This window comes from Eubalaena glacialis, chromosome 7, assembly GCF_028564815.1.
Source record: "Eubalaena glacialis isolate mEubGla1 chromosome 7, mEubGla1.1.hap2.+ XY, whole genome shotgun sequence".
In the NCBI taxonomy this organism is placed as follows: Eukaryota; Metazoa; Chordata; class Mammalia; order Artiodactyla; family Balaenidae; genus Eubalaena; species Eubalaena glacialis.
Window position 1 is genome coordinate 64,019,848 of NC_083722.1, and position 24,980 is coordinate 64,044,827.

The 24,980-nt window shown below is 36.7% G+C and overlaps 1 protein-coding gene across 4 annotated transcripts in view; it reads left to right on the top strand.

The window, feature by feature from the left end:
- GOLGA4 (golgin A4) overlaps positions 1-24,980 on the top strand; it is a 111,264-nt gene that overhangs the window by 57,424 nt on the left and 28,860 nt on the right. For all 4 annotated transcript variants that reach the window (XM_061196489.1, XM_061196490.1, XM_061196491.1 and 1 more), the window contains 5 exons: positions 1,650-1,797; positions 12,636-12,814; positions 15,951-16,079; positions 18,609-18,764; positions 20,217-24,442. In XM_061196489.1, the coding sequence (XP_061052472.1) occupies positions 1,650-1,797; positions 12,636-12,814; positions 15,951-16,079; positions 18,609-18,764; positions 20,217-24,442 (4,838 nt within the window). The remainder of the gene's footprint in view (positions 1-1,649; positions 1,798-12,635; positions 12,815-15,950; positions 16,080-18,608; positions 18,765-20,216; positions 24,443-24,980) is intronic.

Below are 24,980 nucleotides of genomic sequence, written 5' to 3' on the forward strand. Positions count from 1 at the left end.
TCTGACCAAAGCCTTTCAGCACTGGGTTCGTGGGTCCTTTTTTTAAAAGTAGCTTCCAGTTAGTTCCACACCATCCACCGTGTTCTTTAATATGGTACTTTATAGCTGCAGTATTTTAAGTGGCCATGTAATTAAGAACATGTTAGAGCTGTTCTGCTATTGAAATGTATTGGCAGTTTTTTCATCCTATTCATTTTGCTGGATTCTATTCCATAAACTTCATGAAGGCCCTCTTTAAAAAAAACAAACAAACAACTTTTTATTATGAAAAACTTAAAACATTTACAAAAGTACAAAGATTAATAAAAGGAATTCCTATGAACCCATCACCCAACTTCAACAGTTAACATCTCCTGGCTAATTTTGTTCATCTGTACATTCCCAGCCTCCAGTACCCTCATCCCAGGATTGTTTTAGAGCAAATCTAAGAAATCTTATCATTTCTTCCATAAGTATTTTAATGTATATTTAAAATAAAGGTCTTTTTTTAAATAAAAATATAACCACATTATCATGATCACATCTAAAAATTTAATAGCAATTCCTTAGTACAATCAACTACCTAGACAGTTTCAGATTTTCCCTTTTGTCTCATACATTTCTTTCCCATTTTTATGAATCAGGATCCAAATGAGGTTCTTTCATTACAGTCGGTTGATGTGACTCTTAAGACTTCTTTTAATCTATAGATTCCACCTCTCTCTCTCTCTTTTTTCCATTGTGCTTTGGTTTTTGAAGAAACTGAAGGCCCACAATTTTCTTTTGGAATTTTGTATAATAATGCCCCACTTACCTGGTTTTTAATCTGTTCATTAATATTAGCCATCTGAAAGAGTCATACCCTAAAGCAAGGGTTGACAAACCCTGGAAGTAAGGTAATACTCTGCTTAATATCATAAAATAGCTGTCACAGAGTCTTATGTTTCAAGAGACAAGTTGAACCACCCATTTTTTGTTAGTTGCAAATGACTGATTTAATATATACTATTTGATTATATTTTCCCCCTAGCGACCTTCATGTCTTGTGTAGATTATCCAGAGAGTGGGAAGACTGTAGCAATTAGCAAATTGGAGGAATGCCTCACTGACAGTAATAAGGAGTGGTGTTGGGACCAGAGACTGTCGCAAGAGGAAAGAGAAAAACCAGGTAGCTCTGTACCGCAGTCTTGGTCCATCCAGTGTGGCAGCAATAACCTTATACTCTCAGCAGCCTCTGGGGCTTTCCCCATGTTACAGTGCAGTTCAATAATTGTAGTTCATGACTGGTTCTGAGCCAAGTACTAATGGCTATATTTTGTTCAATGTAAACTGTTTACTAAGATAGGGAAAATTATAGTAAACATTTATAAAGATTATAAAATAAATCTTTTAACTAAAATGTGTTGTTAATAATTAAAAGATTAAAGTTATTATTAAAATAATTTTTTATATTAAGAATACGCTGATACGCCAGGTAACTGAAGTTATTGTAGTATATAGTGTAGTATATACACAGGACACAGACTTCAGTTTGTGAAATACTAAAATAATTCGTATGTTGTACTTAGTAAGAGACATTATGTTTTCTGCCCTTTAAAGTAAGTTTGATATATGCTATTGATAATGCAGTTTTGTTACGCAAACGCTTTAGAGTCTGCACTTCTGTTTAGGGGATGGTAATAGCAGAGACAAAACGTCAGATGCATGAAACCCTGGAAATCAAAGAAGAAGAAATTGCCCAACTTCGTAGTCGCATCAAGCAGATGACTAGCCAGGGAGAGGAATTACGGGAACAGAAAGAAAAATCTGAAAGAGCTGGTAAGAACTCAGGGGTTACTTGTTTTACGTTAGAAATCAAAAGTCATGTAAAGTGCTTGACCAACCAACATTTAGAAAAATTAGTTAAATATGGATAAAAATGTTTAACTGTAGAGACTCTTTATAAAGACACTGGGACTGTTCCTCAGAAGAGGCAGGGGTTGGTAAACTATGGCCTATGGGTAAAATGCAGCCCATGCCTGGCCTGTTTATGTAGAGCCCTGCAAAGCCTAAAGTATTTATTATCTGGCCTTTTATAGAAAATGTTTGCTGACCACTGCCTTAGACTATCAAAATTCAGGTTTACAACTTTGAGACTCCCAGGTAGGCACAGCATGGTACATATTAAATAACTGCTACCTTTTGGATGCTCTAGGGTAAATAAAAAGTATAAGATGTAGTCTGCTTTTTAAGAGAATGATGGAATAATTCAGTGTTATACATAACTGCATTATGTTTTGACCCAATAAATGCTAGACTGTAAAGTGTAGAGACCAGTATTCAGCAAGGTATGATACTGAATAATGCTCGGAAAGAAAGTAGAGATGCTAGAAAGAAGAGAGAGCAGGGTGAACTGGTGCCTTCAGGTTAGTGAGGATGTGAGTTGACTTGGGCCTCAGATAATGAATAGAATGGGCCTAAACAGAGAGATGGGGGCAGCACATATTTCAGATTTAAGATCATAAACGGGCCCAGTGACCATAGGGTGTGTGTGTGTCAACTGGAAACCATTCTTGCTGAAGTGGGAAATGAAGTTGGATTGTGAAGGAACTGACTGTTAAAGTCTGTAAAAGTGAGTAGCTGAGTTTAGACTTTGGTAAACAAGGAAACCAGTAATAGGAAAGCGTAATGTGATGGAAGCCAGTGTTGTATGTAGAAAAGAAATGAAGTGGAAAGTCAAACTTAAAGGCAAGGGTAGAAATACAGGCTTTGGGAACTGAGAGCTTTGGCCACCTTGACTAGGATGGTGAGTCTGGGAAGGAGAGGAAGAGTCAAATTTGCAGAATTTGGTATCCAGTTAACTTGGAGGGGCAGAAGAAAAGTAGGAGTCCAAGATGACGCCAGAGTTTTAAGGTTAGGAGACCGAATGAATCAGGTGAAGTCAGAATAGGAAGTCTAAATGGGAACGCTGAGGAATAGAGTGAAATGGTGAGTTTGCTTAGATTCTTTGAATTTGGGCCTATCATGAGGTTTCCAGATGGAATTGACCTGTAGGAATTTGGAAATAAAAAATCGGAACATCTTTTAGGAGTTGTTAGCCTAAGGTTGAAGCCTATGGTTCGATCTGTAGAAGAGGCTGATTTCTCTGAAAGATTGTTTTACTGGTAGTAGAAGCGGTGGTAGCCTTAGCGGCTGCTGCTACTAATAGCCAGCACTTACTTTATGCAAGGCTCTGTCATGAATGCTTTGCTCGTATTCACTTGTGTATGTATTTGTATTTAATCCTCAAATTTCTATGACTTGGGTATTACTATTATCCTCATTTCACAAATAAGAAAGGAGACAAGAAAACGTAGGAACATAGAAGTTAAGTAACTTGCTTACATTCACCCACAGAGAGTAAATGTATAGTCAGGATTTGAATCCGGGCATTTTGAGTCCAGAGCCTGTGCTGTTAACACAGAGATATTGAGTTTGGCAAAGAGACATAAATGAGAACAAAAAAAGTAACCTGAGAAGTCAGAGGAATTGCAGATACTTATGCTTCCGGGGGAATATAGGAGGCATTTCCAAAAGTGGGGGAGGTAGGATGAAGATTTTTTAAATGTCTTTTAATTTGCATGAGGATTTGATTCCCAGGATGCAGTTTCAGAAATGATTTTAGAAACCAGAGTGTAAGGTTTAAGGAAAGGAATGGGTCTGGATAAGAGAGGCAGTTGGTTGTGCTCATAAATATCTCCTCATCTCCTTATAGTTGTTTTATTTCTTTCTTTCTTTCTTCCTTCCTTCCTTCCTTCCTTCCTTCCTTCCTTCCTTCCTTCCTTCCTTCCTCCCTCCCTCCCTCCCTCCCTCCCTCCCTCCCTCCCTTCCTTCCTTCCTTTTTGGCTGTGTTGGGTCTTCGCTGCTGCACACGGGCTCTCCCCAGCTGTGGCGAGCAGGGGCCACTCTTCTTTGCAGTGCACGGGCCTCTCATTGCGGTGGCTCCTCTTGTTGTGGAGCACGGGCTCTAGAGCACAGGCCCGGCAGCCGTGGCGCACAGGCTCCGTTGCTCCGCGGCATGTGGGATCCTCCCGGACCAGGGCTCGAACCCGCGTCCCCTGCATTGGCAGGCGGACTCTCAACCACTGTGCCACCAGGGAAGCCCTAGTTGTTTTATTGACAAGTGGCTGGGAAATTTAGAAATTTGCTCCCGCAAAGCCTAAGATTTCCCTTCAGAGAGCATTAATAGGTAGACTCTCTCAGATTCTAATCTCTAAAGACTTCACTGAAGCAGCTGTAGACTGGTGAGACGCTGTTAAACAGGTTTGCTTTCCGTGAGCAGAAAACCTAATGCAGAGTCTCAGCTTCTCATGTCAAGCCTTTTCATTTTTAGGACTGCTTTTGTTGACTCTTGTAGCCAGCTGAGAGAAAATAATGCTGGTCAGGTATTACATTTCCTTTTAAAATTGAGGTGCATCTTGTGAGGAGGTAGAAACCCATGAATAACAAGTAAAAAGGGGCACATGATGAAAAGGCAGACAAAATATACAGTTAATTCATATGTAAGATAAAAATTTCCCAGGCTGCTGTTCCAGTCAATTCTTTTGTAATAGTCTTCCTTCTCTTGCTTCTCCAAAACACAGATGTATTTTGTCTTTATTTATTTATTTTTACAATTGAGGTATAGTTGGTGTACAATATTACATAAGATTCAGGTGTACAACATAGTGATTCACAATTTTTAAAGGTTATACTCCATTTATAGTTATTACAAAACATTGGCTGTATTTCTTGTGCTGTACAATATATCTTTGTACCTTATTTATTTTATGCATGGTAGATTGTACCTCTTATGTATTTTGTCTTTAAATGTGATTTTCATAAAACTATATTTTTGTAATATTTCATAGCCTATAAGTTGAGAAACTTATCTGTTAATAATACTGTCAAAATATTTAAAGTTAATAAATACTTAAAGAGAGAATTAAGATTTACAGTTATTTAATAGATATATTTATTTTGGAAAGTCTTTGGATAACACAGTTATGAGTGCTTTTATAGATATTTTCAAAATTATATTTGTAGTCATAATTATTGAGGTTTATGATAGAAAGTTGTAACAGACTGATTCCATATTGAAGATGTTGCCCTTTAAATCTATAATGAAAGTTAGTTTTGTGCATCAACTGAATTTCATCTAATGGCTTTAGTTGAGTCTGAACAGAATTGTTCTAATATAATGTGATTCTTAGTTCAAATATAAAATGCATATGCCAATTGACAGAAAAGTCCCAATTTAGTACTAAAAGTAAGAAAAGGTCTTTGTAAAGGAAATAGAGTTTTCATAAATTTTTATAAACATCATTTGGCTCTTGGAGAATTCAATTGCTCTGTTAAATGTTTGTCTTTCTCTTTCTTAGATTTAAAATTCAAAGGCTAAAAAACACATAAGAGCTGGCCATGTGAAGGAAACACTAACATTAAAGTTTGTGGTTGTTAAAGTTTTTAGAAATAAATGTGTCTACATAAAATAATTATCAAAGGATCTGAACTCTCCTAATGCATTTTTGATTGTAAAAAATTTAACTCATATATTTAGCAGTTCTTGACATGTGGCTATTAGTAGACAAATAGCTACTTTTGGGGGCTCACTTATTCTGGAGATCAAAATGCGGCTCAAATACATTCCTCACTACTTTTCTTAGAAAACAGTCTATTGCACTGCTTCTCATAGTTTTTCTAGACAAACTGTGATGCTTCTCATATGTTGGAGGACAAAGGAAATCTGAGTGTCTCTGATTTTAAAAAGAATAGTACTGTCATAAAATACCAAGACTATGGGAATATGGTAACATGCCTATTTGATGCTGTATCACCTTGTAGTACTTATTCTACTCTACAGTGGAACTGGTAGGCATGTTTTCTGAAGTACAATACTATAGCACTTTTGTTAAAATTATTTCAGTGAATAAAGAAAACCAAAAATAAATGTATTTGTTACAAGCATTTTACTACAACTGTTGATAGTATTCCTTTCTAGGTGTTACTTAAAAACAGATGGTCATATCTTCAAGTAACCAGATTTTAAATTTGGAGAATTCTGGTGATTCAGCTTAAGTATGTGATGGTGTTTTTTTAGGTACTAGGTATTATTACTGATTGTCTAGAATATTACCTCTTCAGTGCAGCACCCGTGCAGAATGTTAATGCTGCTAAAGTTCATGCTAGGTCTTGGGTATTCTTTGTGTGCATGTGTGTGTATGTTTTACCTGGGATAGGAGGGAGAGTAGCTGGCTAATCATTAATGTAGTATATTACCCAAAAATTGGAAAATAGAGGAAACGAAAGCACGTTGCTGTTGTTTCAGTACACTTCCATTTAGTCTTTTCTCAATCCTTATTTTATACGATTGTAATCATAATTGTCCATATAATTTTGTATGCTCCTTTTTCTTTATTTAACATTATATTAGGAGTAGTTTTACATGTTGCTAAAGTACTAACATTTTAATGGCTTTGTCAGAATGCATGTACATGATTAACCATCTCCCTATTGATCAGCACCTAGATTATTTTCTATTTTCACTTTTCTGAAGAATACTGTAACAACTTTGTAATACAGCTTATTCCATCCTTGAATTTTTTCTCCCGATAAAGTCTTACCCATAGACTTTTAGTCTTTTTTGTTAATTGCCTTTAAGAGATTTAAATATAGCCATTACAAAAAAGAACCCATTATCATAGTATTAATACCCTGTCCTTAAAATGTTCTTGCCCACAACTGTGCAAAATGAATAAAATATTCTGCTCGGATTAGGAAAGTTTCCAGAGTGCACTGACTTTTGTAAACCCTGTTTCCCTTTCATGTACCCTGTCTTTGCTGAAGTTCTGTGTTTTATATGATTGGCTGCATTTTAAAATGTAGATTAACTCACAACATTCTTTGCTTTTTTATTGTCATGTTGTGTTTGTGCAGGAAATAAGTTTCTTTTTCATTTGTATAGTACAGACCTGGTATACCAAAGACATTCAGTGGAACATTTATTTGAAGGACCCTTTAGAATAGAGTTTATTTTTAAATAATGTGTAAGATTTATGCATATTTATATAACAAACAAAAATCACATGTGTATTTAAGTGCTTTGTTAGTTGTTGATAATTTATGTAACAGAGTTTTCTTGGAGTCTTAAGTCTCACAAAACATCTTATTTTTGTGCATCCACACATGCCAATAAGTGAATCATGGTGCCTTTCCCAAGCCTTGTATGAACAGGACTGGGGTAAGGGCTGTTTTTTCTTATCATGGGTACTTAGAATAAGCTTTACAAAGAAAATTCCATGTTTCTCAGGCAAAAGAGTATGAATTAAAGTTGAATTTAAGTATGCCATGTTAGGTGAGTAGTATGTACACATTTTGGCACTGAATGAACACCTGATGGAAAATTTTATTATTTTAAATGGAATTAGATTTTAATTTAATATAGGTTTTTTATTTCATAGTCGTGTATTTGTAGGTGCTTGATACATTTCTACAATAGTAGCTGTACATACATACCTTTAGAAAGTCATTGTCAGCCTGCACTTATTTATGTCCCTGGAAATGTCACTGTTACTGGAAAGCACCAGCAACTAGAGGAACACATTTCTTTGCTACAGAATCATATTTTCCATTTAATTAAATTTACTTAGCTTTAGCCTAATATTTTTCAAGATCATCCTGATGTTTTCAAAGTATTTGATAGTTAAATTTGCATGGTTAATGTAAGGAGTGCATGAAATTTGGATAGATCTGTAAAAATTTTAAAGGTCAAAGCATAGTTAATCCTTAGAGTGAATCCTGTTACGTATTTTGGGAAGTGGCTTGAAAAGTAGATTTCCATTGCACATGTGATATTTATTAAATTTCTGAAGGCCCCAACTTATAAGTTTTGCAATATCTGGTTTATGCCACTGGGTGGTAGCATTATTTTATTTTCATTTATGTAAACTCTAGACCAGTGGTTTTCAAACTTTTTAATCACAGGGATCTCCTTACACTCTTAAAGCTTACTGAGGTTTCCAAAGAGTATTTGTTTGTGTGGGTTATATGGATTGATATTTATTATATTAGAAATTAAAACTAAGAAATTTTTTTAAAGTTCATTTTAAAATAACAATTATAAACCTATTACATATAAGTATTGAATACTTTTATGAAAATTACCCATATTTCCCAAAACACAATTTAGTGTGAAGAATGGCATTATTTTACATTTTTCCTTATCTTATTGTTTGGCTTAATAGAAGATAGCGGGATTTTCATGCCTGTTTCTACATTCAGTCTGTTGTGATATATTATCTTGGTTAAAATATATGAAGAACATCCGCCCTGATGCAGATGTGTATCTAGAAACAGGAGGACCTCATACACCCTCAGAAAGGGTCTCATGACCCTAGGATTTGTGGACCACACTTTGAAAACCGCTGCTCTAGACTTTTGCTTTTATTCACAAGACACTTGATGATTGGATGGGAATTCTGATAAATCTTCTTGTTGTTTTTTTCTGTTAATTTGCATTTCATTCATTTCATAGTACTAGCTGTGTTTTTTTGGTTTTATATCACATGCATTTTAGCAGCTTTTTTGCTGGGATAAAGAAATAAGCACTGGCTTACTTATTCATTCTTGATGTTATTAATTAGCTTTTTAATCTAGAGGTGGCAGCCTTTCCACATTTCTGCCTCTTTGCTTCTTCCCTGCAGGGGGAGTAGAGTGGGTCTTGTTATTTTTACAGTAAAGTGTCCCCTGGGACAGTGCAACAAAACAATAATGCTGCCTAGAATCTCAGAATTCCAGCATTTGTTATTTATTATGATTGGTTAGGGCGTTGAGGATGAGGAGGGGGAAAGACAGTGAAGTGGCAGAAGCAAATGCCACATTCTTCCTAGCTTAGCCTGACGATTAGTTCTTTTATACACCTCTCCCCCACCCCCCACCTGCCTTATTACTTCAACTGTCTTTTTGTGAAATATTTTCTTTATATCACCCAATGCCTAACATATGCTTGGCAGATGTCAAACATCTAATAAATATATGATGAATGAATGGTTGGATTATTGAGCTGTAGATTGCCACCCTTTCTCATGTAACTCATATAGTGAGCATTTGTCCATTTTCATAATTCCCATGGACGTGAGTAAACCTCATCTGAAGGGGAAAGTGATGAGCCAGCAATAAAAGGTCTGCCCTGTGTTCTTAACTGACAGAGGACCATTCTTAAGGTACATTCAATTTTTTCTAGAAATATTTTCAAAGTTTTTTTTTTTTTTTAAAGCAAAAATTGCCTGAGATACATTGAATTTTGCTTTGGAAGAACACAACGTGTTCTTGCAACATTTGGCGGCAGTTCGTGCTTAGCCTTCCTGTTGATGTGTGCTGTGACCATGGTTTCTCTGTGCACTCTTGCATGTTGGCAGAAGACTTGTCAGCTGGGGCTGATGCACGCTTTCTTTCTCCCCACTCACTTATCCTATGTTGGTAATTGGAAGACAAATTATGTAGACATTCAGAACGTACTTCTTTAGTACTCAACATTAAAATCCTAGCATAGTTTTATTTTGGAAAGAGTGGGGAATTCACTTGAGAATATTACAGGCTAAGGACACCACTTTACTATGTGTCGTGGTTGCAAGATCAGAAGGTGAGATGTTTCTGGTTAGTAAGTAAGCTCTCAGTATATCCTCCTTCAACATTGAAATGGGACTCATTGTTGGACGCAGACTTCCTGTAAGGAAGTGGCTTCATTTGTGGTAGAGTGTAGAGTGGGTTTGAAATAAGTTTTCTGTATGTGGATATAGAAATGTGTTTTATTGCCTCTTTAAAATTTTATTTTATTTTGGGGGGACTTAACATTTTCGTAAAGCAAGATGGAGATGGAAAGCAGTGAGTTTTTGTATGTCTGTCAGAGGTATAATAACATGCTGCATTTTGTTGAGAGTTAGAAGCCATCAGTAATTGATTGGTTCAGAAATTCTGGTTTAGTAAGGTATATTATTGGTCAGCTGAGCTTGATCAATGTCAGCATTCTTAGTTTTAAAAAATAATGCAAGTTAAGGATTGTTCCTTAAAACCTGTATATTTAAGTTGATTTATCATCTGAAGGAGAAGTTGGATGACTCAGTTCTTGCATTTGAATGAGGACATCTCAAAGGTGTCTTTTTAGGTATAAAATTATATGGTTCTCTGACAAGGTGGCAGAAAGTAGGAAGAAAGGATTAAATTTAGATGAAAAGAACTTTGGAACCAGATCTGTCCTACCTTAATCATTATATGATGGATAATCAAGTGACTTAGGAAAGCTATTTTGGAGGATTAAACACTAAAATTAGAATATAATATAGGAGAATATACTAAAATTTACTGAGTATGGTTAAAAAAGTTAACTATTGGAAAATTATATCCAAATAGGAACTTTGTGGCATAGATTTTTTTGTTGTTATTTGAGAAAGTGAGAGCACTACATCTATTTTTATACTATATTGGATTCTGGAATTTAAAGAAAACAATGAAAATTCACTTGGTATTGACTGTGTACAGTTTTGTTTTATTTTGCTGAATTGACAAAAGTTTTTCATTTAAAACTCTGTCTTGCTGGAAGAATATCAAAACTATCTTCAGGTTCTCTAGAGCCTGATTTAAGATACTTCTGTGAAGTGCTTAGAAGTGCTAATGTAAGTGCAATCTTACATGCCGAATATTAGCAGTAAGGAAAAGATTGTGATGACATCTAATAAGCATTTAAAAATATCGTCATTCCTTTTTTCCATGTTTTTCTTTCCCAGATTTAAACCTTCAGCTCAAACTAAGCAGTAAGCACTCTGTTACAGAATTTCTTTCCTGTAATTGATCAGTTTACTCCACTCATTTTTGAGAAATTAGGAAACTAATTTCTTATTCCTAGCAAGAGATGCTTCTTAATGCTCGACACCAGAATTTATAGTAAAAGAATATCTAACTAAAACAAAGAGCATTTCCCTTTAAATACTTTATTTACCAACGTATTTATGTCTAAGGATTATCATCTTGGTGTTTGCAGCCAAATATCAGTAAAGTTGGAGTAGGAATCTTTAAAAATAATTTCAGCTAATTAATATGCCTTTGATATTTAGACCTTATTTGAGCTATAGTTTTATACTTTGTGCATATAAAATGAATAAATTGGGTAGATTTTTTAAATATCAAAAACATGGTTGCCAGAGAAGTGTTTTTTTTTGTTTTTTTGTTTTTTTTAACGTAGTGAGCAAAGTAAGTTGTGTTTCCCGGTTGTTACCAGAATTCAACCTTTCTCTTGCCTTTTTCTATACCTACTACAGTTCATCATTAAGAAAATGCTTTAGAATACGTGTTTGCTTCAGGTATGCAATTCCTTTGCCCAAACCACTGTCTGTTAAGTCAAATTGTGGTTAATAAAGGGGCTTTTAAATGAGATATCATAGGTTGAAGTTCCACATTTCTTATACCACTGGGAGTGAAAATACTGCACATGTCAATGAACTGTCACCTCTGGATATATGTTTCTTAAAAGGATTAAAACCCATCTTGAAAATTGATGTTTTATTTATAGTTCATCTCTTTGGTAAAGGGAAGTCTGGTGTCTTCTAGTCTGTGAGGACTAAAGGAAATAGTCTAGGATGATAATAGCCGTAGGATTTTCACAGGATACTATTCTGTCAGTAGAGAGAGAAAGAAAGGGAGAGAGAGGGAAAGTGTATGTTTGCACACATATGCAGTGCACACATGCATACACAAATACATATATACACACACACGCATATACACACAAATATACATAAACACACACACATACATTTTTGGTGTCAAGTTACCCAGCTCTTGCACCCATCATATCTGATTTTGTTTGATACTGGGTGAGCTGTCCTTAAAGATCTTACTACTCTAGCCTAGATGATTGTTTTTTAAGGGCCTGAATTCTTACTTATTTCACCCAAGAACTCCCTGCTGGTAGTACCTTTTTATACACGTTGACTCAGGTAAAGATTTCTTTCTAGTTAACTACACTAATTCGAAACTTACACAAGTAGTAGGTTTCATATCAAAATACATTGTTTAAATATGTGATTCAGACAGTAAATATTAAAAAAAAACCAACCCTGCTGTTATCATATGGTTAAGAGGTTTTCAAAAATAAGATTAGTCAAAGAATAATTTTTTCATTCTTAAAAATGTCCTAGTGAGTATACAATAGTATTACCTAATTATTGATAATAATTAGATAATTATTAGATAATTGATAATAATTAGATAATTAGATAAGAACTGCATCACAAACAAAAAAGCAATTGGAATTATATACTACAGAAGTAGGTACAAGTCTTCATTTCTTTGAATTTGCTATCCATAAGGACACTTGTGGGGAGAGTGGGCAATCTTTAGTAATTTAATATTTTTTCTAACTTCTGAGCTTAAGTTCATATAAGCAGTCTTAAGATCTGAATCCAGAACTCAATGACAAATTGCTTTCAGTGACTGGACATTTCTGTGGCTTATAACTACTCAGATATCTCTTGGCTTAAAACAGTGATGAGTTTTTTAACCTCTTCTGCTACTGCTGCTCTTAGTTCCCATAAATTGAATGTAAAACACTTTAGCTCAATGATAGTATTTCTTGAGATACTTGTTTTCTGCTGTTTTCATTATAGCTTTTGAGGAACTTGAAAAAGCCTTGAGTACAGCCCAAAAAACAGAAGAAGCACGGAGAAAAATGAAAGCAGAAATGGAGGAGCAAATAAAAGCCATTGAAAAAACAAGTGAGGAGGAGCGTAACAGACTTCAACAAGAATTAGGCCACGTGAAACAGGAGGTGGTTGATGTAATGAAAGTAAGAATAATTCTGGATGGAAATGGGCTACGGCAGTGTTGAAACTTAAGTCTTATGCTTTTCCTACATCTTTGATAGTAAAGAAGAGTTAATTTGTATTTTGTTTGAGACCTTGATCATTTCGTGATGTTTAGGATATACATGTTTAGGATATACATATATGTATAGGAAAAAAGCACTTTGATAGAGAAATGAATGTGTACCTTTTTGGCTATACTTCCCAGAGATAGTCTCTGCATATAATTTCTCTCTTATGTTTTCTGATCCTCTCTTTAATTAATTAACTAAGTTATTTATTTGGCTACGTTGGGTCTTACTTGCAGCACATGGGATCTTCATTGTGGCGTGCGGGATCTTCCGTCGCGGTGCGCAGGCTTCTCTCTAGTTGTGGTGCGCGAGCGCGCAGGCTCAGTAGTCGCGGCACGTGGGCTTAGTTGCCCCGCGGCATGTGGGATCTTAGTTCCCTGTCCAGGGATCAAACCCACGTCCCCTGCATTGGAAGGCGGATTCTTAACCACTGGACCACCGGGGGAGTCTCTTTATTTTATTTTTTTTTAAACACAAACGATGGCATGTTATTTTTACTGATCTGTATTTTGCTTTTCCACTTAATAATCTGTCTTGGAGGTTGTTCTTTATTATTGAGTTGATAATGATGCCCCATTTGTTTTAAGGACTGCTCAGGACTTAATTGTATGAATAGCTCATAATTAAATCAGTCTTCTGCTGATGGATATTTAGCCTTTCAGTTTTTACTGTTGGAAATTGTGAATATCCTTATCGTATTTGCTCACATCTGTGTTTCTTTAGAATAGATTCCTAGAAGTGGAATCTAGGAAAAAATTACGTGTATTTATACTTATTGGATAGTTGCTACAAGCTCAATGGAGGACAGTTTATACTCATGAGCAATGTATTAGAATATGCTCCCCCCCCATGAGCAATGTATTAGAATATGTTCCCCCCCCCACAAAGATGGTATTACCTGAATTTTTTTATCTTTCCAAGCTAAGTTAAAATAATGACATCATTGTAGTTTTTTTTTTTAATAAATTTATTTATTTGTTTATTTATTTTTGGCTGCATTGGGTCTTCATTGCTGCGCGCGGGCTTTTCTCTAGTTGTGTCGAGCAGGGGCTACTTTTCATTGCGGTGCACGCGGGCTTCTCACTGCAGTGGCTTCTCTTGTTGTGGAGCATGGGCTCTAGGCACGTGGGCTTCAGCAGTTGTGACACGTGGGCTCAGTAGTTGTGGCTCGCGGGCTCTAGAGCGCAGGCTCAGTAGTTGTGGTGCACAGGCTTAGTTGCTCCGCGGCATGTGGAATCTTCCCGGACCAGGGCTCGAACCCATGTCCCCTGCATTGGCAGGCGGGTTCTTAACCACTGCGCCACCAGGGAAGTCCTGTAGTTTTAATATGCATATCTGTTACCAATATGACAAAGATGTTTTTGTATGTTTACAGGAATTTATAGTTTTCCTTTTTGAGTCGCCCGATCAGATCCTTGATTCATTTTCCTCTTGGGCTGTTGGTCTTTTTCTTACTGATTCATAGAAGCTTTTTACTTATAGTAAGAATTAGCCATTGGATATAAGGTGCGTTTATCCAAATAATTTTCTCAGTTTGTTATTTGTTGTCTTTGTTTATGATTTGCTTTTGTTTTGGGTTTTTTTTGGCTATGCAGAAAGTTTTCTTTTCCTTAAATGCTATCTGGATTTTTGTTCTGCTTTAAAAACACATTCTCAGTTGAGATTAAAAATTTTTTTTAATTTTTCTCATCTAACACTTTTTTTTTTTTTTTTTTGTATCCTTTGACCAACATCTTCCCATTTCTCCATCCCCAGACCCTGGTAACTTTGCCTTCCATCACACCAAGTTTGTTTTTTTTTTAATTAATTTATTTTATTTTATTTATGTTTGGCTGTGTTGGGTCTTTGTTGCTGTGCACGGGCTTTTCTCCAGTTGAGGTGAGCGGGGGCTACTCTTTGTTGTGGTGCGCAGGCCTCTCACTATGGTGGCTTCTCTTGTTGCAGAGCACGGACTCTAGGTGTGCGGGCTTCCGTACTTGTGGCTCACGGGCTCTAGAGCCCAGGCTCAGTAGTTGTGGTACACAGGCTTAGTTGCTCCGCGGAATGTGGGATCTTCCCAGACCAGGGCTCGAACCCGTGTCCCCTGCATTGGCAGGCGGATTCTCAACCACTGCGCTACCAGGGAAGCCCTCTCATCTAACACTTTTATGTTTTCATTTTTTATGGTTAAATCTTTGATCCAACTGAAATTTATTTAGTGTGAGGAGTGAGGTAGGGATCCAACTTAAATTTTTTCCAAATGACTACCTAGTAGCCTTAAAATCATTTCTTTAATAACCCATGTTTTCCCTTCTGACATGCCATACTACCTTTATTACATACTAAATTATTGTAGTGCTACATATGGACCTTCTGGATTCTCTGTGCTGTTCCACTGCTTTGTCTGACCATGTGCTGGTATTACACTAATACCAGTTTTATAATATGTTTTAGTTTTATAATGTTCTACTATTTGGTAGCCTCTCCTTGTTACTCTTATTTTTCAGAAGAGATCAGCTATTCTTGCATGTTTATTTTGTCCAGTGGGCCTTCCCTCATTTTGTTTTATTTGATTATATTAAATTTTTGAATATATTTAGGGTGATTTGACATTTTTGTAAGATTGAGTCCTCCTATTCAAGAAAGAACAAGGTCAATACTTTTTAATAAGTCGTAGTACATGCCTGGAAAGCTAGGCATAATTAGATGGGTGTAGCCAGAACACCTTGACCATGGTGGAGTGCCCCCTCTGAGAGCATCCTTATTCCCCCTACTGTGCTTCCCTATCCTGATTGGTGGGGAACATCTTTGTATGATGTGGAATTGGAGCTTCAACCCCATAGGACTGACCATTGCAGCTGCAGCTCTCCTTGTCTTAAATGAGGAGCAACACTTTACTGGTTTTTCTTTTAACTCTCAAGAGTTTGGTGACTTTTGATTTATGTGGGAAATGTGTTCCAATTTTTCCTCTTAAGAAACTATTAACTTGATTATAATAAGGTATTATTTAGTTGTAGAGTTACATATTTTATTCTGGGTGTCTCACTTTAACTATTTGGTTGCTTTTCAGAAATCCTCAGAACAAATTGCAAAATTACAGAAGCTTCATGAAGAGGAGCTGGCCAGCAAAGAGCAGGAACTGACTAAGAAGTTTCAGACCCAAGAAAGGGAATTTCAGGAGCAAATGAAAGTAGCTCTTGTAAGTACATATTTTGGTTTGGCCACATTATAAAGTTGTCAGCCCCTCACCCCTGCCTCCCAGCTTGAGGTCACGCTACTGGCAGCCTTGACATTTGAGTTTGCAGAGAGGGTTGGCCGTAGGCAGGAATGAGGCTTTCACAGCTTGTTAATTTAGTATTATCTGAAAATTAAATTTTCTCATCCAACAAGCTTTCATTAATCAGTTTGTTTATCATTCCTCTCACCCTGGCTGTAGGCTGTGATTAGGGAGAAGTAAAGGGGAACATAGGGTAACTGAAGCAGCGACTGCGTAACTTAGGAAGAATGTCTAAAAACTCACCAGACTGAATGTATCAGAGCTTAAGGTTCAGAGAGTTTGCCTGAATGCATTTTAAAGAAGGCAAAATGAAAATAACCAAGTAGTTTTCATTTTAAGTAGAATAATTTCAGTAATTTTCAATCCATGTGATGTTTAAAAAGATAAAGTAAAATGAGAAAACTGACTGAACTAACTAAAACAATAACCAGAAAAGCAAAGATAAGAAAGATTTGTTGGAATAATATAATTTGGAAGTTTAAAGCAAAAAATTTTTTCTCTTGAACTGTGAAGTGTTAATGCTGAAAATGTAGTTTACTGTGTTTATATGAAGCTATTATCCATGAGATATTGTGTATAATTAAAAAATGCTTTTAGTGTGAAAGGATGAGAAATAGTTTTTATAATTTTAATCTCCTTTTTTTTTTTTTTTTGGCTGCATCGGGTCTTAGTTGTGGCACACAGGATCTTTGTTGAGACATGCGGCCTTCTCTCCAGTTGTGCCGTGCGGGTTTTCTCTCTCTGGTTTTGGCGCGTGGGCTCCAACGCGTGTGGGCTCTGTAGTTGGCGGCACGCGGGCTGTCTTGTTGTAGCACGCAGGCTCAGTAGTTGTGGCATGCGGGCTTAGTTGCCCCCAGCATGTGGGATCTTAGTTCTCCGACCAGGGATCGAACCTGCGTCTCCTGCATTGGAAGGCAGATTCTTTACTACTGGCCCACCAGGGAAGTCCCTTTAATCTCCTTTCTTTTACACATTTTTTTTTCACTCTCAGCTGGACCTGGGGCTCTGAGGATTTCCAGCAGCTGTGATCCTTGAACTGAGTCAGGGAGTTCTCTAATCTCTGTGGGGCCAACAGGCACATGGTTTGACAGTGCTGTTGGCTGAGGTTAGCGGTTTAGTCCGTGGTTGTGAAATGTACACCTGTATGGGTACATATTTGTATTCTTTGTTGGTCCAAAAAGGATTTAAAGTTGTTTACAAGAGTACTTAAAAACTATAACACGATAGCATACATTTAAAATAGGGACAAGGAAATAAAGGAATAAAGCGGGACATTAAGGACCTAAATGAAGCTGGGAATGGTGCTAAAAATTCAAGTCATAAAGACCTGCTGTGGGTTTTCATGCAAGAGTAATTGGGGGCACTGAGCCTTGAACATTGGCCTTGTTAATACTGTGTTCTGGGAACTGATATATTCAGACATATTCCCACTAGCGAGCACAGGACACAGACACACGTAAAGTACACGTATGTGCACATGCTCTCGCCCCCTTCCACTCCCCTTCCTACCTAGTTTCTCAAAGGAGTTAGCTTGGAGTTGAGAATCAAAATTCTTCAGACTATTAAAATTTCCTCTTTTATATTTATGGATATATATAGAGATGCATTTAACATATAGTTTACATTAAACAATATAACATTTTTAAATGATGTTTTAAAATTGATGTTATAGAAACTAATATTTTCTTATCAATCTACTTATAATATGGTACAAAATCTTTACTTAAGGCAATATGCTTCACCAGAGTGAAATGGACTGAAAATATTACTGTTGGCCACATGAACCCTAAACAATAGGTATAGATAAGTATACTTAATTGGAGTCCAAAGTCACTAAATGTTAAAAGTGCTCTCTGGAGCTTCTCTTTTCAAAACAGTAAACAGTATTAATATGAATGCTGACATATACTAAGGACAGTCAAAGAAGAAGCTTGTCAGGGCCAGACCATCTGAAGAGTTATATAGGCTTTTATAAATATTTCCTTGATCTAATCCATATATTCACATGTAATCTTCTGATTTTGATTTGCTTTTCTGTGTGGGGTTCCCTATTATAGTGAGGTATTTCTCATAAATCATATAAATTTCTCAGCCTAGAGTTGAAATACCAAACTGGCATGCAGAGAAGAGGTAGTAACAATTGTGTGACCCTGCACATTCAGTGATATTTTGCAAAACATTTTAAGTAGTGAAAAAATAGCAGACATAGTAGGGTTACTGGAACAAAATTTTTCATATCAATAGTGATTGTGGCAAAGATTGGCCAGACCACACGGAAAAAGCCACAGTGCCTTATTTCTGCAGACCAGGGTGTGGGAAGAGAGGTAATGATACTGCCTACCTCGCAGGGCTGGTGTGCAGATCAAATGAAATGAATGATTCCTGTGGCAGTGCTTTGGGAATGCTGAAGATCTACGTGGGTCTAAGGTGGTGTTACTGTTTTTGGCACAGGAAAAAAGTCAGTCTGAATATTTGAAGATCACTCAAGAAAAAGAACAGCAAGAATCTTTGGCCTTGGAAGAGTTAGAGCTGCAGAAGAAGGCAATCCTCACAGAGAGCAAAAACAAACTTTGGGACCTTCAGCAAGAAGCAGAGACTTACAGAACTGTAAGTTTAAATACTCTTCAGTTTCCACAGCTGTGGAACTGCTTGTATAGGAAAACTGTTGTTATCTCTGCAGTCAATATAAGGTTGTAGAGAAGCTTTTGTTTTAGATTTACATATACGTACACTGCATTCATTATTAGGTAGTAAGAGCTGTTCATGGGAGTGGTTCTGATGTCTGCTACATGGTGCTCCTGACCTGCCTTTAGTTGGCTGTATTTCTGTCAGCCATTCGCTCCGATTCTTTGCCCTCAGGCTGTGCAGCATCTTTGCTCCACTGCTTATTCACCTTTCATCTTTAGGAAGTGGCCTCATTTTGTATGCAGCACTTGCCCTGACACCTTCCTGCCTGTTCAGCTTCATCTCGTGCCACGCCCTGGACATAATTCATTCTCTGTTTATATCACAGTTCAGTTACCCCATTGCTCTACTTTGACATTTAACTTTTCCCCAGTTTTCCCATATTAAAAATAGTCCTATGGTGAGCATGTTAGTATATATATCTCCATGTGCACATTTTTAAGGCCCTCTGTCCTTCCCCTGAACAGTGTATGAAATGTTCGACCTATTTTGAATAAACTGACTGATGTTATTTAGACTTTTTAGCCTTTTTGCTCTGATTTAGACAGTGACACAGTCACACTTCTTACCCCTGTTTCTAAACTGTATTTTATTTTCCCACTTCCAACATTTCTGTAAGGTGGCATGGTAGAGAGGAATGGGTACTCAGGAGGCCTAGATCTTTCACTTACTAGCTTTGTGAATTAATTATACCTTAATTTCCTTACCTGTCACCTGAAGAGATTGATATTTGGTAATTTCTTAAGACCTTTCCAGCTTTGACATTCCTTGGCTCTGCCGTACATTCCTTACAATGCCTTGACATTCCTTAGCTCTTTTCCTTTCAGTCAAGATTGATATTTTCATGAGATAATCATTTTACTATTACTTTTTGTAAATTACTTTGGTAAAATTTGTGTAAGTTCCTTCTTTTTGAAAAATATCTTCTAAGTAATAATTTTTGGGGTAAGAGCCAGATACGTTATTTTTCTTCCAAAATTAAGTTATGAAAGTAATAGAATACTATTATAGGCCTTTTAAAAAAACAGAAAAAATACTCATCTTTCTACCAGCAGTTACTATTATCTATGTTATGATTTATTTCTTTTTCACTATCCATTCAGAATATTCTTGAAAAAACAGGTAGTTGAAATAGCTACCCAAATAGGTAGAAAGAATCTGGTATTATGAGTTGTGTAAAAAATAGAATCTTTTCTTTATTATATGATTCGTTTAGGAATTGAGCACAGATTCTTTGTCCTTTCTAGTGTTTGGTAAGATATGTAAAGTCGTTTATTTAAATTTTAATCTTTAAGTAGGTGTAGACATCATGTCATATATATCATTGCTAACAAATATGTACTTTAATAAAAACACATCTGTTTTCATTAACAGAGAGTTCTTGAATTAGAAAGTTCTTTGGAAAAAAGCTTGCAAGAAAATAAAAATCAATCAGAAGATTTAACTATTCATTTGGAAGCTGAAAAAAATAAGCACAATAAAGAAATTACAGTCATGGTTGAAAAACACAAGACAGAATTGGAAAGTCTACAGCATCAGCAGGATAACCTTTGGACTGAAAAACTCCAAGTCTTGACGCAACAGCATCAGACCGAAATGGAAAAACTGAGAGAAAAGTGTGAACAAGAAAAAGTAACATTGTTGAATGACAGAGAGGTTCTCTTTCAGGCCCACATAGAAGAGATGAATGAAAAGACTTTAGAAAAGCTTGATGTGAAGCAAACAGAATTGGAATCACTATCGTCTGAACTGTCAGAAGTATTAAAAGCCCGTGACAAGCTAGAAGAAGAACTTTCTGTACTAAAGGATCAAGCAGATAGAGTGAAGAGGGAATTAGAGGCCAAGCTGGATGAACAGAAAAGTCATCACCAGCAACAGGTTGACAACATCATTAAAGAACAAGAGATGTCTATCCAGAGAACTGAGAAGGCATTAAAAGATGAAATTAACCAACTTGGGCTTCTTCTGAAGGAAAAGGACAAGCATTTAAAAGAGCATCAGGCTCATGTGGAGAATTTAGAGGCAGATATTAAAAGGTCTGAAGGGGAACTCCAGCAGGCGTCTGCTAAGCTGGAGCTCTTTCAGTCACTGCAGAGCACCACGCGTGAGCAGGTAGAAACATACGAGGAGCAGTTGGCCCAGTTGCAGCAGAAGTTGTTGGATTCGGAAACAGAAAGAATTCTTCTTACCAAACAGGTAGCTGAAGTTGACACTCAAAAGAAAAATGTTTGTGCTGAGTTAGATGCTCACAAAATCAAGGTACAGGACTTAATGCAGCAACTTGAAAAACAGAAGAGTGAAATGGAAGAAAAAGTAAAATCTTTAACCCAACACTATGAGTCCCAACTTAAAGATAATATAGAGCAGGAACAGACAAAGCAACTCTTAATGGAAAAGGAAAATGTAATTTTACAAATGAGAGAAGGACAGAGCAAAGAAATTGAAATACTCAAACAGAAATTATCAGCCAAGGAGGACAGTATTCGTGTTTTGCAAGAGGAGTATGAAACCAAATTTAAAAATCAAGAGAAAAAGATAGAAAAAATTAAGCAGAAAGCAAAGGAGATGCAAGAAACGTTAAAGAAGAAACTGTTGGATCAGGAGGCCAAACTTAAGAAAGAGCTCGAAAATACTGCTCTGGAGCTCAGTCAGAAAGAACAACAGTTCAATGCGAAAATTTTGGAAATGGCACAGGCTAACTCAGCTGGAATCAATGATGCAGTGTCAAGATTGGAGACAAACCAAAAGGAGCAAATAGAAAGTCTTACTGAGGTGCACAGGAGAGAACTCAATGATGTCATAGCAGTCTGGGAGCAGAAACTTAACCAGCAAGCTGAAGAACTTCAGGAAAAACATGAAATCCAGTTACAGGAAAAAGAACAAGAGGTAGCAGAACTGAAGCAAAAGATCCTCATATTTGGGTGTGAAAAAGAAGAGATGAACAAGGAAATGGCATGGCTGAAGGAAGAGGGTGCTAAGCAGGATGCAGTGTTGACGGAATTACAGGAACAGTTAAACCAGAAGGCTGCTCACATGGTTTCTGTCTCACAGAATGAAGCTAAACTGAAAGCTGAACTTGAAAAGCTGGAGGTTGACCTGAATCACTCTCTGAAGGAAAATACTTTTCTTCAAGAGCATGTAGTTGAACTGAAGATGCTGGCAGAAAAAGATAAGCTTAAGGTCTCTGAGTTGACTGAGAAGCTGAAAACCACAGATGAAGAATTCCAGAGTTTGAAATCTTCACATGACAGAAATAAGAAAAGCCTAGAAGACAAAAGCTTAGAATTCAAAAAACTGTCCAAGGAGCTAGCAGTTCAGCTGGACGTTTACTCCAAGAAAACGGAAGCCTTATTACAAGCTAAAACAAGTGAGCTCATCAACATTAGTAGCAGTAAAATTAATGGCATTCTCTCTAGGGTCTCCCATTGTCAACACCACACAACTAAAGTTAAGGAGGCACTACTAAGTAAAACTTGCAAAGTTTCTGAATTAGAAGCACAACTGAGACAGCTAACAGAAGAGCAGTACACACTAAATAGTTCTTTACAACGTGCTACACATCAGTTGGAAGAAAAAGAAAGTCAGATTAAGAGCATGAAGGCCGATATTGAAGGTCTTGTGACAGAAAAAGAAGCCTTACAGAAGGAAGGAGGAAATCAGCAACAGGCTGCCTCAGAAAAGGAGTCTTGCATCACTCAGTTGAAGAAGGAGTTATCAGAAAACATCAACGCTGTCACCTCGATGAAAGAAGAGATTAAAGAAAAAAAAGCTGAGATCAGCAGTCTTAGTAAACAACTAACTGATATGAGCGCTCAACTTCAGAATAGCATCAGCCTAACTGAAAAAGAAGCAGCCATTTCATCACTAAGTAAGCAACATGATGAAGCGCAACAGGAATTGCTGGATCAGGTGCGAGATTTATCTTTGAGAGTTGAAACTCTGAGTAAGGAGAAAACTTCTGCTATTGAACAGGCCAACAAATTCTCAGAATGGAAGAAGAAAGCACAGTCAAGATTTACACAATATCAAAATACTAGTAAAGAATTGCAGATGCAGCTTGAGTTAAAAACAAAGGAAACCAGTGAAAAGGATGAGCAGATAACTTTATTGAAGGAGGACCTTGATCAGCAAAAGAAGAGATTTGAATATTTAAAGGGGGAAGTGGAAGATAAGAAGAGCAAGATGGAGAAAAAGGAACGTAATTTACAGACGGAGTTAAAAACTCAAACAGCAAGAATTGTGGAATTAGAGGAGCATGTCACTCAGAAAACAATCGAAATTGAGTCCTTAAATGAAGTTCTTAAAAATTACAATCAACAAAAGGATATCGAACGGAAAGAAATGATTCAGAAACTTCAGCACATTGAAGAGTTAGGAGAAGAAAAGGACAACAGGGTTAAAGAGGCTGAAGAAAAAGTCTTAAGCCTTGAAAAGCAAGCATCTTCCATGAAATCTGAACTTGAATCTACGAAGAAAGTATTGGAACATGTGAATTCAATTGCGAAAAGCAAAGAAGAGGAGTTAAAGGCATTGGAAGATAGACTTGAGTTAGAAAGTGCTGCAAAATTAGGGGAACTGAAGAAAAAAGCTGAACAAAAAATTGCTGCCATCAAGAAGCAGTTGTTATCTCAAATGGAAGAGAAAGAACAGCAGTATAGAAGAGACAGAGAAAGCCATCTGAGTGAGCTAAATACAAAATTGCAGGAAAGAGAGAAGGAAATTCACGTCTTGGAAGAAAAACTTAAGTCGGTGGGAAGCTCACCACAATCAGAAACATCAGTTTCACCCAGATCGGCAGAAAATGAAGCAGCATGTACTGAGCAAGAAGAAGCAGATTCCCAAGGCTGTGTGCAGAAGGCATGTGAAGAAAAAATCCGTGTTTTACAAAGAAATTTAATTGAAAAGGAAAAGCTATTACAGAGGCTAGAGCAGGAAAAAGAAGACACAATTTCTTCTCATTCTGAAATGCAGTGCAAATACCAGGAGCTCTTAATAAAGACAGAACAGGCTGAAGCAAAGCAACATGAGGATCAAGTGATGATAAAGCATCTTCAAGAAGAACTGGAAGAAAAAAACAAATACTCCTTGTTAGTATCCCATCATGTGGAAGAAGAGGGAGGTAAAAATAACATAGGGGCAAAGCAGAACTTGGAGAATGTGGTTGATGGTGTGCAGAAAGCCCTCCAGGAGGAGGACTTGACCTGTCAAATCTTGGAGCAAAAGATAAAAGAGCTGGATTCCTGCTTATTGAGAGAGAGGGAAGGACACAGAGTTGAAATTGAAGTGTTGACCTCAAAACTTGAAGGATTACAGGCTCTACAACAACAGATGGATGGAAAAAGTAAACCCATGGAAGTTTTGGAAGAAAGTGCTGAAGAAAAGTCCAAATCTCATGTGGTCCAACCCAGCTTGCTTCGTAACATGGAGGCTGAGCACAATGACCTGGAGTTTCAATTGGCAGGGGCGGAGCAGGAGCAGCAGAAGCTGAGCCAGGAGGTGGTTAAGCTGCAGAAAGATCTTCGAATGTTGCGGAAGGAACATCAGCAAGAACTGGATATAATAAAGAAAGAGTATGAACAAGAAATGGAAGAGAAAATCAAGTAAGTTTTTTTCAGTATGAATATTTTTAAGGCAGTCCTCCTTAATGAAATCTCTCTTTTTTGTGTCTAATACAGTTAAGTTTCACAACCTAAATTTGTTAGTATCGAACATAAATATAATAAGTTAAATACCGAAGAGGAATAAAAACAATTTAAGGCAAGAGGCAGTGTTATCCATCAGTTTAAGGGGAAAAAAACCTTTTCTTGCCTATGAGATCATGGTTATTAGGTACATATCCCAGTAATTATTTTTAAAATTATTTTTATATTGTTATTATATAACATAGATATGTATGGTGAAAAATTTTAAGTCGAAAGTAAAAATTCTCAAATCCTCAGGACGATTCCCTACAGTTAATCATAGTTTACTTACCCTTCCAGAAGTTTTCTGTGCCTGGAGACACGCACACGCACACGCACACGCACGTGGACGCACACTCCCTTAAAAATGGTTGATATTGGTGAGGTCATACTTTATACACTGTCGTGAAGACCAGGTAACTCTTTACAGCTTGTTTTTTGTATGACAGCAGTTAGC